The following is a 16445-nucleotide window of genomic DNA, read 5'->3' on the forward strand; positions in this document are numbered from 1 at the left end:
TATGAAAATTTTACATTCACACTGAAGGCATCAAAACTATGAATTAACACATGTGGAATTATATGCTTAACAAAAATGTGTGAAACAACTGAAAATATGTCTTATATTCTAGGTTCTTCAAAGTAGCCACCTTTTGCTTTGATGACTGCTTTGCACACTCTTGATGAGCTTCAAGAGGTAGTCACCGGAGATAGTCTTCCAACAATCTTGAAGGAGTTCCCAGAGATGCTTAGCACTTGTTGGCTGTTTTGCCTTCACTCTGCGGTCCAGCTCACCCCAAACCATCGCGATTGGGTTCAGGTCTGGTGACTGTGGAGACCAGGTCATCTGGCGTAGCACCCCAGCACTCTCCCTCTTGGTCAAATAGCCCTTACACAGCCTGGAGGTGTGTTTGGGGTCATTGTCCTGTTGAAAAAAAAATGATGATCCAACTAAACGCAAACCGGATGGAATAGCATGCAGCTGCAAGATGCTGTAGTAGCCATGCTGGTTCAGTATGCCTTCAATTTTGAATAAATCCCCAACAGTGTCACCAGCACAGCACCCCCACACCATCACACCTCCTCCTCCATGCTTCACAGTGGGAACCAGGCATGTAGAGTCCATCCGTTCACCTTTTCTGCGTCGCACAAAGACACGGTGGTTGGAACCAAAGATCTCAAATTTGGACTCATCAGACCAAAGCACAGATTTCCACTGGACTAATGTCCATTCCTTGTGTTCTTTTTCCAAAACAAGTCTCTTCTGCTTGTTGCCTGTCCTTAGCAGTGGTTTCCTAGCAGCTATTTTACCATGAAGGCCTGCTGCACAAAGTCTCCTCTTAACAGTTGTTGTAGAGATGTGTCTGCTGCTAGAACTCTGTGTGGCATTGACCTGGTCTCTAATCTGAGCTGCTGTTAACCTGCGATTTCTGAGGCTGGTGACTCGGATAAACTTATCCTCAGAAGCAGAGGTGACTCTTGGTCTTCCTTTCCTGGGTGGTCCTCATGTGAGCCAGTTTCTTTGAAGCGCTTGGTGGTTTTTGCAACTGCACTTGGGGACACTTTCAAAGTTTTCCCAATTTTTCAGACCGACTGACCCTCATTTCTTAAAGTAATGATGGCCACTCGTTTTTCTTTACTTAGCTGCTTTTTTCTTGCCATAATACAAATTCTAACAGTTTATTCAGTAGGACTATCAGCTGTGTATCCACCAGACTTCTGCACAACACAACTGATGGTCCCAACCCCATTTATAAGGCAAGAAATCCCACTTATTAAACCTGACAGGGGACACCTGTGAAGTGAAAACCATTTCCGGTGACTACCTCTTGAAGCTCATCAAGAGAATGCCAAGAGTGTGCAAAGCAGTCATCAAAGCAAAAGGTGGCTACGTTGAAGAACCTAGAATATAAGACATATTTTCAGTTGTTTCACACTTTTTTGTTAAGCATATAATTCCACATGTGTTAATTCATAGTTTTGAAGCCTTCAGTGTGAATGTACAATTTTCATAGTCATGAAAATACAGAAAAATCTTTAAATGAGAAGGTGTGTCCAAACTTTTGGTCTGTACTGTAGGTATTGTTCCATTTTGGTTTCTCTAATGATATAGAAGTTTTAATAGTTCCAAAATGTGTTTGTTTCAATGACAGAAAATTGCAGTCTCACAAAGAATACAAAACACTAATGAGAAAATTACAGACTGCGAATACAGCATAACATATCATTTGTATTCATCTGCTAGTGAAACGTTGCCAACATTGTTATACCATAGATCACTCTGTGTAAATTGGGAATGTGAGTTATAACAGGTTTGTTACAGTAACTATTACTAATAACATCAGGTACAGTAAGTAAATTGGAAATTGTAAACTCATTCCAAAGTACAGGTTTTGTTAAATGTCTTTATTTTCCTTAGGTTTAATCCTATCGAGCCTCAGGATGGAATACAAATTTCTAATTCTTTTATTATAAAAAGCTCTATTTCTGAAAGTCCGGTCAAGAAGACCTTTCCGAAGATTAGTTTTCTAGTCATGTTGTTCCTGGCCCAGCTGTTTAAGGCCTCATTCACACGTCCGTATGAAATCGGCATCGGAAAAAACAGTACCGGCGTCATCAGTGTTTTGGATCAATGTGTGATCAGTGTTTTTCCAGTATGGATAAAGAAAGAATAAAATTACAAAGCTTCTCCTATACTTTGCAATGTTAAGCACATAACAGATGCCATCCGTGTGCTGTATGTGTTTTTCACAAACCCATAGACTCGCATTGACCCTTGTCATCCGTGCTGCCAGAAAAAAACGGACATGTCTCCATGTGATTCACACAGACACACAGTTTGCATGAAAACAAGGACATTATAACAATAGATTATAAGGGTTACGTGTGAAATCCATAAAAAAACCAGATGCCACACGTACCGGAAACACGTACATGTGATGTGGGCCTAAGGTGTCTTTTATATGAAACCAAGCAATAATTCACAAGATCAAACTAAGTCGGAAATTTTAGGATGCTACAAGGTGGCTCTCAACTTTTTTCGCCATGGGTACATATTGAAACTGCACGGTGGTTTTACTGTAGCATTAGTGACTCCTCTCAATCCTGCACTCAGCTTTCATCAGAATGCAAACTGAGAATAAGGCCGAGGTCAAATGAGTCCACATTTCATCCAAAACACTTGATTTTCGTCTGTGTGCCATCCGTGTGTCTGTAATTTACTTCCATGTGACATCTGTTTTGCATTCAATTTTATACATCAACAGTATGAAATGTACTTGGTCAAATACAGTCCAGATCAAATAGTTTCCTATGTTCATAATGGCAATGTATCCCTAATGGTGATGAGCGAACATGCTCGGATAACATGCTATCCGAGCATGCTGGAGTGTTATCTGAGTATCTTGGGCGTGCTCGGATAATATGTTCGAGTCCCTCTGGATGCATGTTTTGCTGCTGTTAGTCAATCCCCGTCTGTGTGGCAGCTGTCTAACAGACGCAAAACATGCATCTGCAGGGACTCGAATATATTATCCGAGCACATTCGCTCATCAGCACTTGTCCTCTTATAGTGCTGCCAGTTCTGCTGGGGAGCTGTACCTGAATATAACCAACACAGTACAGCAGAATTGAGCCTTGTCTCATTGCAAACATATTTGCAGTGATGTCAGTTCTGCTATACTGCCTCTCTCCTCATATCGCCTGCCTGTGAGATTGAAACTAAAGCACTGTGAGAGAACTGCAGTGTAAATGTGTTAGTACAACTGAAGAGAACTTTGTCTCATTACAGTGTTAGCTCTGCTGTGCTGTATTAGTTCTGATCTCACTATAGATCTGTGTGTCTGCATGAGAACAAATTGTCGGTCATTACATGTCTCACACTGGTAACAGCTCTTTTCATTTAAAATAAGCTCTGGAGACAGATTCTCAGAGAGATCGGAGTCAAGTCATTGATCTTTAAGATAACCTGTCACCATGATTATGCAGTCCAATCTGCAGGCAGCATGTTATAGGGCAGAGGGAGCTGAATAGACTGATATATAGTTGTGTGAGAAAGGATTCAGTGCAACCCGTGTTTTTCATAATTTTATCCTCTGCTCTTTCTGGGATTTTTGGCCCTGTGGGCGGTGCTATCAGTGATTAACAGCTGTCTTATCAAGTGTGCATACAGAGCAAGCTGTCAATCACTGATTGGACCACCCATCATACTGAGATTCCAAGAAAGAACAGAAGATTAAATGATTGAAACACAAGTCATACTGAATATTTTCTCACAACAATGTATAGAAATCTTCTCCACTGTCCCTGCTCTATGACACGGTGCCTGCAGATTGGACTGCATTTTCATCATGACAGGTTCCCTTTAACAGCTCATTTGCATTTAAGAAAAACATGGATTTCTCTGGAATAAGAGATCAGATCACAGATATGAAGGTATCTATTTATTCAGCTTCCTATGACCTACATGCCCATATAGATGGCTTAGGAGGGTTGATCCCATTGACAGATTTTCTTTAATACTATTGTTAGGCTCTGTGCACACTGAATTTTCTTTTAGGCAGTCAAAAATTATGACTTTACCAGTGGAAACTTCTTCAGAAAACATTCCATCTTTGGGACATTTTTGAAGGGGTTTTGTGTTTTTCCGAAGTGGTTTTGAAAAGTTTTTCAAGTGATTTTTCAGTTTTTTTTCCTGGAGCGTATTTTGCAGCCTTTTTCCATTAGGAGCCCTTCAAAGAAGTGACACCCACTTTAATTTATTCAACTAAGCCAGAAGCATTTAAAAGATGCTGAAAAGCCTAAACCCTTTAAGAGTTTGTCAAAATTTTTCAGATAGAGTTTTTGAGGCCTTTCAAATTGACAGTGCCTCGTTTGGAGGGTTTTCCATCAGGAGTTGTTGCAAAGCAGTAACTTACACCTTTTTCCCCCATCAGGCATTTTACTAAGCCTGAAGCAAAATAAAAAAAATTTGAGCGACTTTTTAGCAACATTTTTTTTGGGCATGGATTTGCTCCAAAAGGCTCCTCAAAAAATTACTTGTGCACATACCCTAAGGGTATGTTCATACGTAGCGGTGGCGGTTGCATTTTTACTTCGTACTTTACGCAGTGTATCTGGTAAGTCAAAAATTCAGCGTTTTAAAGTGCCAAGATAATCAGTGAGATTTCTGAAATATCATGCATAAACACGTAAAAAAAAAAGCAACAAAAATGCTACCAACACTGTGGTTTTTGGTGAAAAAAATAGCTGCGATTATGCAATGTGTGAACATACCCTTAGGGTCTCTTCTGCTCCTCAAGGATAAAACAAATAATACAAGTAATGCACAGTTCATCTTTTGATTTTTAAGCTGTTAACATTAATAATACTTATACCAGGTAGAATATTGTTGTTAAAGAAATTCACATTTTGAAGTTCTATTTTACAATGTTGCGCACTGTCATTGTGCTTAGTTCTGTCAGTATTGATAAACATTGATGGTAATCCAATTTCAAAATGATTTCTTATGCTTTTTTCACAGGGAAATGCTGTTGTCCATAGCTCTGGGCCAGGTGTTATCTCTGCTTCTATGTGGCATCAGACTCACAAGTAAATACCTATCGGAGGATTTTCACGCCAACACACCTCTCTTTCAGAGTTTTCTGAACTACATCCTTCTATTCTTGGTCTACACGACCACTCTGGCTGTAAGACAAGGTAAGTGCTCAATGTTCTGCAATCAGAGTATGACAAATGCCAAGATGCTGTGCTATTTTCACAATATTACAGCCATAATGTGAGGCTTTCGCCAGAGCTGAAAATATCACCTAAGAAATGATAAAACATTGGAGCTAAAATGACAGGAAAAAGTAAACCTTATTAATTAGCCATATCCAAAATGAGGTATCCTTATCTAAATTTAGGGATTAAAGTGGTGTTATTGAATTTTTGAAAATAATAAAATAAGCATTATTCAACAGGTCAGGTTTTAAGGGGTTGTCCACTACTGCTACTGCTACTTTTTAAAAATAGGAACTGTCACTTGCTATAAAAATTAAAAACCTTGTAAAAATATCTGCGCTCCCCTGATTCTGCCCATCTTTTACATTTTTTTACGCAAGTGACAGGTCCTCTTTAAGGATTTCCCATACAATGAAGACATGTAACAATTAGTGATGCAATGGCACTAAGGAAGTCAGCGCAAGAGGATTAGTGGAGTATTTCCATTTTAATATTTTATAGCCTATCGCTGAGATATGCCATAATATTGATCTCCTGTGGGTCACCTGCCAAGATCAAAGTGGCTGTAGTCCAATCTGCTTTTTTTCCTGAATAGTAGTACTCTCATCTATTCACTGTGCAATAAAGCCACATTATGAGGATTGGTAGTGCTCTGGGTTTCCGACTGCCACTGATCGGGAGGTGATGGAATATCCTAGCTCCATCACTTCGAATTATAGAAGAACCCCATAAAAGAAAGACAGGACGTGTTACGACTACTTAAATAAAGGGAATCTGTCACCAGGTTTTTGCTACCCCATTGTAGAGCAGCATAATGTAAGTACATAGACGCTGATTACAGTAGTGTGTCACTTATTGGGCTATGTGCTTTCATTTTTATAAAATCTCTGTTCTATCTGCAGCAGATTTTCCAGTTCTCTGAATGCTGAGCTCTGTATAACTACTGCCTTCACCACTGATTTGCAGCTTTCTGCCTATGCACAGTGTACACAGAAATTGTCAATCAGTGGTGTGGGCAGGGGTATACAGAGATCATGAATATGGAGGAATACATGGCAAAAGGTTGACTAGTCTTCTAGTGATAATCTCCTGCTGATAAAACTGTGATTTTATCAAAACTACAGCAAGCAGCCCAGTAAGTGACCTGTCAATGTAATCAGGGTCTCTGTCTCTACATTATACTGCTCTCAGATTATGTGTCAAAAACCTGGTGACAGATTCCTTTTAATTTCTATGATCCTGCAATGAAAACCAAACTATTGGTATATGTTATTTTGAAACAACCTATGTTATTGTGGTCATATATAGATCTCAACAGACTGATAGAAATCTGACTATTTCTATATTGTTACATGCACTTACCACTGAGAATGGAGTATGTAAGGTAAATGCCATTGTCTATTGGGAAAAAAAAGTGTCAGAGATTATTGCATGATAACAGATATATCTAATATTTAGAAGCAATATTTAGTGCATCTCACTAAATTAGAATATCATCATTAATTTATTTCAGTTCTTCATTACAAAAAGTGAAATTCATATTATATAGAGTCATTACAAACAGAGTGATCTATTTCAAGTGTTTATTTCTGTTAATGTTGATGATTATGGCGTACAGCCAATGAAAACACAAAAGTCATTATCTCAGTAAATTAGAATACTTTATAACAACAGCTTTAAAAATGTTTTTAAAATTCGAAATGTTGGCCTACTGAAATGTATGTTCAGTAAATGCACTCAATACTTGGTCGGGGTTCCTTTTGCATCAAATACTGCATCAATGCGGTGTGGCATGGAGGCGATGAGCCTGTGGCACTGCTGAGGTGTTATGGAAGCCCAGGTTGCTTTGATAGCAGCCTTCAGCTCGTCTGTATTGTTGGGTCTGGTGTCTCATCTTCTTCTTGACAATACCCTATGCATTCTCTATGGGGTTAAGGTCAAGGCGAGTTTGCTGGCCAACCAATCACAGTGATACTGTTGTTTTTAAACCAGGTATTGGTACTTTTGGCAGTGTGGACAGGTGTCAAGTCCTGCTGGAGAATGATATTTTCATCTCCATAAAGCTTGTTGGCAGAGGGAAGCATGAAGTGCTCTAAAATTTCCTGGTAGACGGCTGCGCTGACTTTGGTCTTGATAAAACACAGTGGACCTACACCAGCAGATGACATGGCTCCCCAAACCATCACTGATTGTGGAAACTTCACACTAGACCTCAAGCAGCTTGGATTGTGGCCTCTACACTCTTCCTCCAGACTCTGGGACTTTGATTTCAAAATGAAAATTGGAACTCTGGGACCTTGTGGAGTGTGTCAATGACTGCTTTCTAGACATCTGTCAAGTCAGCAGTCTTCCCAATGATTGTGGAGCCTACTGAAACAGACTAAGGGACCTTTTTATACGCGTAGGAAGCATTTGCAGGTGTTTTTAGTTAATTATTCAAATTTACTGAGATAATGACTTTTGTATTTTCATTGGCTATAAGCCGTAATCATCAATATTAACAGAAATAAACAATAGGTCACTGTTTGTAATGACTCTATATAATATATGAGTTTCACTTTTTGTATTGAAGAACTGAAATAAATTAACTTTTGATGATATTCTAATTTTGTGAGAAGCACCTGTACATGGGTTGGACCATGAGATATTGGCCAGCACGCTGGGCTGCACGTATGGGCGGCTTTTAGTACCATTCAAACAAATACAGAATAAATCTAAAGCCGATCTGTCATCATACTATGTTGCCCTGCAGCATCTTATAGTGACAGGTGCGGTCTACTGTTAAAGCAAATGGCACCAAGAATACAGCAGAACCATAGTTATCATCCTATACATACAGCAGTTGTCTATTATTGCTTCAGCTGCTGTGAACTAAATGGCATCCATAATGGTTGTTAAATTTGAAATAGCCTCTTAGTATCTGACACAAACTGCAATTGCATCAATCAGTAAAAGCAAATTGTGTTATCGCTAGAAATTAGGACAGATTATCAAAAAGATAAAGACTTTTCCATATAGAGTGTTAAATAGAGGTTTATAAGAATTAGCATTATTAAAATTATCTAGGCTAACTCAATCTGCCATATCATGGATAAAAAGTAAGGGTGTCCATATAAATTAGACTAGTGTTCCCCAACTCCAGTCCTCAGGACCCACTAACAGATCATGTTTGAAGAATTTCCTTAGTATTGCACTTGTGATCATGTCATCACCTGGACAATGCTAAGGAAATCCTGAAAACATGATCTGTTGATGGCTCCAGAGGACTGAAACTGGGGAAGACTGCATTAGAGTAACGTCAGACGAACCCGCTATCAACGGATTTGGTTGACAGTCTAATGTGTATGGGGGCCCCCAACTCTCTCTCACCAAACGGACTTCAGGGGAGATAAGGATCCAGCATGTCTGATTTTGGGCTGCCGATCCTTTTGTTCTCAAACAGATAAGCCACGGTGGCTCAGTGGTTAGCATTGCAGCCTTGCAGTGCTGGGGACCTTTGTTCAAATCCCACCAAGAACAACATCTGCAAGGAGTTTGTATGTTCTCCCCGTGTTTGTGTTTGTGTGGGTTTCCGCCGGGTTCTCCGTTTTTTTCCCACACTTCATAGACATACTGATAGGGAATGTAGATTATAAGCTATAATGAGGACAGTGATGATATTGTCTGTTAAGTGCTGTGGAATTAACAGCGCCATATAAGTGAGTAAAATAAATGAAATAAGCCGCCATGAAAGATGTCTGGCATCAGCTCTCTCATAGAGATCACATGAGTGCTCGGCAGAGCAAGTGCTCCTGAGTATGGAGGAGTCGGGCAAGATAGCTTCCAGGCAGAACAATTGACTGAACCATCGCTCAGCCAACAGACATGTATCTTATATTGGGGGGCTTTAGGCTATGAGGAAATCACTATTTACATGTGATAATTACAGCGTAGACCATCACTATATGCCTGGAATTACCATGTGAAGGCTGCTGTCAGCGGAATTTTACTATAAAGTCGATTTATAATAACAAAGTAAAGTTAAGCAGGCGACCAGAGAGCAGAATATTCAGATTTATTGTCCTCTGACTATAAAACGCCTGGGTGTTTCTGTGGCTTTACAGTGCTTTATTCTCACAGTGGGAAAATCTATAAGACTCGTTCACTATTTGTTCTTCTGAGCGATCTCATTAGTAAATAATGCAGTGCCATATTCGTGATCACACACATCTTCCCGGTGTACGTTCCGACCCAACGGCCAACGCATTTCCACATTACCGTCTCACATTGAAGATTAAGCTGGGATAATGGGATGCAGCAATTGAGAATTTTACTAATCAAACCTCATAAAATGTGAGAATGAAATGCCAGCTCCATGGTAATGTGAGGCCGGGCATCTGTTCTAAGCAATACTAACTGATAGAACAGTGTTCCTCAATTAACTCAGCGTGAGCTTTTCATAGTCAGGAAATGTCCCCCGGTTTGATTCAGATAGGCTTCACTTCCACTCCAGAACACAGAGGCAAATGAATTGTGCCATGATGTGCTCCAAGTTCTCTGCTGACACTGGTTTAAAGCAAAATTTCTTCTTTTCGATTTTATAAGTTTCTTGTTCAGTAAGATTGATTTGAGAACATGATTGTTCATTTCAGCATCAAACTTACACATTTTTTTACATTTCAGTTTTTAAAACATTTTTTACAACTTTGTAAAAAAAGGTTTTGCTTTGTGTCAGCTTTCCACAGTTTCAGAGAAATGTCATTTTATCTTTCCATTGATTAAGCAGTGGGAGGGTATGTTTTTTTTTGTGGGGGGTTGCATGGTAAACTGTAGTTTTTATTGTTTTTTTATGGCAATTTTGGAGGAATTGCAGTTATTCAAAAGTTTCAAGAGTTTATTTTCTTTTTCGTTATGGAGTTTATCATACAGGTTAACTAATTGTATATTTAGATAGATCAGACTTTTATGAACATGACAGTACCAAATAGTATCTTTTATTTTTAAAATGTATTTATTTTTTAATTGAAAAAAAGGGGTTGATGCAAACTATTATTTGTTTTTTATTGTTTTAATATTTGTAAACTTTTTTTTTCCTTTAATTTTTTTAGTCCACTGTGGGACTTGAACCTATCACTGCTTGATCGTATGTCCATTATACTGTAATACGACATTACTGCAGTAAACAATAAAATTATTGATGTCCTATCAAGCTCAGCAAAAAGCCACATGCTAGGCTTCATAGCAGCACCTTAATGGTGGTGACAGAGTGTTCAGTAGGCTTTGGCTCCATGGTAGCACTTCATTGCATGGGTAGATGATGGGCACTCAAATAGTTGCGCAGGTCATTTGCAACCATGGTGTGGTCTAAAGGCAAAGTCATTTTCATTCTAAATCCGTATCTATTTAGTGCCATAATGTAAACTGTTTTCTAATATACTTGCATTAAAAATTCCCTATCCTTCCCTAACTACACTATCTGTTTTTTTTTCACTACTTCCTTTCTGATGACGCTTCATTTCAGAATCCCAATGCACCCCTTTAGGGCTCGCTTAAATCAGCGAAAAGATCAGAAGAGTCCAAACCGATAAAAAATCGGATTGCACTTGTACCAATGTTATTCAATGAGTCAGTGCTGATCTACGATTATTTCTCAGGTCGAATCTGGAGGAGAGCAAAAATCGCAGCATGCTGTGAGTAGCTGGGTATATCGGACGAGACTTGCTAATGCAAGTCAATGGCAAAAAAAGGAATGGCACACAGACCATGTGTATGCCGTCCATTTTATTTCTCGCACACATCTCAAAGGAACCAGGAAATTTCATCAGCCTAGTACAGTAAATTCACAGCCAGAACCCTCAGAATAGATAGATAGAATAGATAGATATTCTGTAGATATAAAATTTTATAAGCTCCCTACATATAATAAACCTTTCCTGTGGCACTAAAGGGTTTTTAGCTTTTTTAAACCTTTTAAATAAATAAATAAATAATTTATAAAAAATGCTGAGGGGTCCCCCCTATTTTTAATAACGAACTAAGGGAATGCAAACAGCTGCAGGCTTACAGTGGGTACAGAAAGTATTCAGACCCCTTTAAATTTTTCACTCTTTGTTTCATTGCAGCCATTTGGTAAATTCTAAAAAGTTAATTTTTTTTCTCATTAATGTACACTCTGCACCCCATCTTGACTGAAAAAAACAGAAATGTAGAAATTTTTGCATATTTATTAAAAAAGAAAAACTGAATAATCACATGGTCATAAGTATTCAGACTAGTGTTGAGCAAGCATGCTCGACACTGCTCGGTACTCGCCTGAGCATCTCACTACTCGGGATGTTCGGCGAGCACCGAGCATTTCCGGGTTACTCGGGCGGGAGCTCGGGTCTCCGCCCTGCACTTTTGGCGCTCTTTACAGAGCCAATGAACATGCAGGGATTGCCAGCCAGTCACTGTAATGCCGCAGCCATGTTGGTTGAGGGCATTACAGTGATTGGCTGGCCGCACAGCGTCACCTCGAGTATTTAAAACCGGGCGCTGCCATCTTGGACACAGTCGCTCCGGATCACACAGTGTAGGGAGAGTGCTGCTGAGCTAGGGAGAGATTTATACTGCGAAATAGGTAGTGTAGGGTCTCTAAAGCCTGCAAAATCAAACTAACAGTCCTTCTGAGGACTAATATCCATCCCAGATATCAGACAGGCAGGCAGGCTGTATAGGAGACGCAGTGGTTATACCAACAAACACTGCATTACAGTCCGGTGTGCTGCTGCTGCTCAAATTTCTAGACTTAGCCCCAGGTCTCAGGGGCCAGGAAAAATACTTTTTTTTTCATCTAAATCCTCTTTTTTTTTTTTTTTTTTCTTAGTCAGACTGTACAAATACCAGTCTTATTAACCTTTTGGTATTTTTTTTGCCCCCCCCCAAAAAAAATTGAGTGTGTCTGTGAGTGTTCAGACACAAATATATCTGTTTAAAAGAGTCTGGTTTCGGCCAGATAACTAGAACTGTGGTTTTGCAGTTCCACGATTCAAATCTCTGTATTATCCACTTTTTTGCCTTTTTTCCATTAAAAAAAACAGTTTGAGTGTCTCGCTGACTGTTCAGACACAAATATATCTGTTTAAAAGATTCTGGTGTAGGCCAAAGAACTAGAACTGTGGTTTTCCTCTTCCACGGTTCAAATCTGGGTGTAATCAACCTTTTTGCCTTTTTTACATAAAAAAAACAGTTTGAGTGTCTCGCTGACTGTTCAGACACAAATATATCTGCTTAAAAGATTCTGGTGTAGGCCAGAGAACTAGAACTGTGGTTTTACTCTTCCACGGTTCAAATCTCCTTTTTATTACCCTTTTGCCATTGATAGTGCGAGTGTAAGCTATTTTACTTAATTTACAATGTGCAAGGCGAGTGGCAAGGGACATGGAACTGGACGTTCTGGTGATGGTGCGTGCAGAGGACGGGGCCGTGGTCAAGGTGAAAATGTGCCCCAACAGCCACATCTTCTCGCTCCCAATTCTTGACCGAATTACTATGGAAGCACACAACAACACCACTATTGCGAACTGATCAGTGTGAACAGGTTATTAATTGGATAGCAGATAATACTTCCAGTCACCTGGGCACCACCACCTCCGGTCTGTCTTCCACACGGTCAAGTCTTGGTAGCCGTGAGTCTCGACTGCATACTCCTCCTCACCCTGATGCTCCTTCCTCCCACCATGCCGAGTGTCGTCAGACAGCAACTGATCCCACAGATGGACACTCTGAAGAGCTGTTCACTGGTCCATTTCCATATTTGGGCCCCTCGCCTGCTCCGCTTGAAGTTGTGGAAGAGGAGATCCCATGTAGCGATGGCCAAATATTTGAACAGCCACGGCCACAGGAAGGCGACGCTGGCAATTTGTCACAAGAGGTGGACGATGACGAGACACAATTGCCACGAAGGGAGGAGGAGGACCGTGCTGCGGAAGTGGAAGAGGAGGAGGTGGTGGATGATCCACGCAGAGCGAGGCCAGCAGCACACAGGGGGAGGGAGGCAGAGTACCCAAACAGACAGGAAGAAGCAGTGTGGTGGCCACAGACAGAAGGTGGGCAACCGTTCCCCGTAACACCAACACCAGTACAACCGGTAGGTCTTCCAGAGTCTGGAATTTTTTTAAAGACTCTGCTGATAGCCCCAAAAAGGCCATTTGTACCACCTGCCAGGCCAGCATCAGCAGGGGTGACAAAACTACCAGCCTGACCACCACCAGCATGATCAGGCACATTGTCCATATCCCAGACCTTTGAACGAAAGCGCAAATTCGCAGCCAACGCCCCACAGGCCACAGTCCTAAATTCGCACATTTCACGACTGCTTACGTTGGAAATGCTGCCTTTTAGGCTGGTGGAGACAGAATCCTTCCGCAACCTTATGGCAGTGGCCATCCCTCGGTACTCGGTCCCCAGCCGACACAATTTTGCCCGGTGTGCCATCCCCGCACTACACAAGCACGTGTCCCAAAACATCTGCCGTGCCCTCAACAACGCAGTTACTGGGAGAGTCCACCAGACAACGGACACGTGGACAAGTGCTTGTGGCCAGGGACGGTACATCTCCCTGATGGCACACTGTGTAAACATAGTGGAAGCCGGGACCCAGTCGGACCTTGGGACGGAACACATCCTCCCCACACCGAGGATTGCGGGCCCTATGTCAGTCAGAGTTGCACCAACAGTGTACAGCTCCTGCGCATCATCCTCCTCCTCATGTTCAGCCTCCATCTCAGATATCACCACATCAGTTACAAGCTGGAAGCACTGCAGTACTGCCTCAGCCAAGCTGCAACAGGCTGTGCTGAAACTCATAAGCTTAGGTTATAAACCTCACACTGCTTGTGAGTTGTGGACAGCTGTGAAAGAACAGGCAGATCTGTGGCTGAGTCCGCTGAACCTACATTAAGGCATGGTCGTGTTTGACAATGGCCGTAACCTGGTGGCGGCTCGGAGGCGAGGCGAGATCACACATGTACCATGCCTGGCTCATGTGCTTAACCTCGTGGTTCAGCGGTTTCTTAAATCGTACCCCGAGTTGCCAGGTCTGCTCGTCAAAGTACGCCGCCTGTCAGCTCATTTTCGGAAGTCGGCTAGCGCTTCCGCCGCCCTTGCTGTGTTGCAGCAGCGCTTGCCGCTTCCGGCACACCGACTGGTGGGTGATGTCCCCACACGTTGGAACTCTACCCTCCACATGTTGCGAAGGATTTGTGAGCAGAAGAGAGCAGTTGTAGAGTACCAGCTGCAACAAGGCCGTCGATATTCAGGTCAGACTCCACACATAAGACCTTAGGAGTGGACCTGGATGTCTGACATATGCACCATCCTGACAAACTTTGAGGAGTCCACCAAGATGGTGAGTGGCGATGACGCCATCATTAGCGTCAGCATTCCACTTGTCTGTCTTTTGCAACGCTCTCTGCAGAGAATTAAAGAGCAGGCATTGCAGCCAGAGTATGATGAGATGGATCAAGAAACCGTAGTGGGCGATTACACACAGCCCAGCCTCATCTCATCCCAACGTGCATTGGGGGACAATGAGGGAGAGGAGGAGGAGGAGGAAGAACAGGAGCTGGTATAATGCGCTGTAGACGATAGTACCTCTACAACTGTCATACCGTCGGTTCAGCGTGGGTGGCCTGAGGACAGGGGGGAGGAGGAGGAGGAGGAGAGCATGGTCAGTCGTCATCTTGGTGAGGACACGGAAGTCTTGCCTGTTACCAGTCTGGCATGCATGGCTGACTTTATGTTACGCTGCCTTAACCGTGACCCTCGTGTTGTCAAAATGTTGGGTGACAGTCATTACTGGTTGGTGACACTTTTAGACCCCCGCTACAAGGAGAACTTTCACTCTCTTATTCCTGAGGTGGAGAGGTCTACAAAAAGGGGGCAGTACCAGAAGGTCCTTGCTGCAGAACTCTTAAAAAAATTCCCATCTGTACACGCTAGCGGCAGAGGTCACAGTTCGTTGCCCAACCAAGGCATACAGGCGAGAGAGACGCAACTCCAATCCAGCAGAGGCAGGGGATCACTGTCAACGTTCTGGGACAGTTTTCTGAGACCCGCCCAGCTTACAGGCGCTGAGGCGCGGGGTACTCTCACAAGGAGTGGAAAGTTTCAAAAGATGGTGAGGGAGTACCTTGCCAACCGTACCAGCGTCCTCCGTGATTCCTCTGTGCCTTTTAATTATTGGGTATCCAAGCTGGACACTTGGAATGAACTCGCTCTGTATGCCTTGGAGGTCCTGGCCTGCCCTGCCGCTAGCGTGTTATCGGAGCGTGTTTTTAGTGCCACTGATAACTGATAAGCGCACTCGCCTGTCAACTGACAATGCTGACAAGCTGACCCTTATCAAAATGAACAAGGGCTGGATTGGGCCAGACTTCTCATCACCACCAAATGACAGCAGAGTAACATAAAGTCAAATCCACTGTGTTATTTCGGGAGGTGTATTCCCATGCACCGCTTCACACCCACACATGGGTATACACTTCCTCATTTCGGCTGTTTTTTGCTCTTCTCCTTATCCTCAGCCTCCACCACCACTATACCACCAGGGTGAACGTGGTCCATGTTGCCAGCACTGCAAGTTCCTCCGTCCTAATTTTTGGCAGCTTTTTCTTGGAAGGCATAGGCAAAGACTATGGGAGACCCACTCCCCAATAATGGGAATAATGTTTTTAATATGCTGTACTGCATGTCTCTTGTAAGGGGCATTGCAAGTTCCTCCATCCTAATTTTTGGCAGCTTTTGCTTGGAAGGCATAGGCAAAGACTATGGGAGACCTACTCCCCAAGAATGGGAATAATGTTTTTAATATGCTGTACTGCATGGCTCTTGTAAGGGGCATTGCAAGTTCCTCCGTCCTAATTTTTGGCAGCTTTTGCTTGGAAGGCATATGCAAAGACTATGGGAGACCCACTCTCCAATAATGGGAATAATGTTTTTAATATGCTGTACTGCATGGCTCTTGTAAGGGGCATTGCAAGTTCCTCCGTCCTAATTTTTGGCAGCTTTTGCTTGGAAGGCATAGGCAAAGACTATGGGAGACCTATTCCCCAATAATGGGAATAATGTTTTGAATATGCTGTACTGCATGGCTCTTGTAAGGGGCATTGCAAGTTCCTCCGTCCTAATTTTTGGCAGCTTTTGCTTGGAAGGCATATGCAAAGACTATGGGAGACCCATTCCCCAATAATGGGGATAATGTTTCTAATATGCTGTACTGCATAG

The 16445-nt window shown here is 42.1% G+C and overlaps 1 protein-coding gene across 1 annotated transcript in view; it reads left to right on the forward strand.

The window, feature by feature from the left end:
* The window catches only part of SLC35F1 (solute carrier family 35 member F1), a 687614-nt gene that overhangs the window by 373754 nt on the left and 297415 nt on the right, over positions 1–16445 (forward strand). The window contains exon 2 of the mRNA XM_073675924.1: positions 5002–5177. Coding sequence (XP_073532025.1) covers positions 5002–5177 — 176 coding nt within the window. The remainder of the gene's footprint in view (positions 1–5001; positions 5178–16445) is intronic.

This window comes from Phyllobates terribilis, unplaced genomic scaffold (assembly GCF_046119375.1).
Source record: "Phyllobates terribilis strain yellow unplaced genomic scaffold, ASM4611937v1 Scaffold_3__8_contigs__length_932513732, whole genome shotgun sequence".
Classification (NCBI taxonomy): domain Eukaryota; kingdom Metazoa; phylum Chordata; class Amphibia; order Anura; family Dendrobatidae; genus Phyllobates; species Phyllobates terribilis.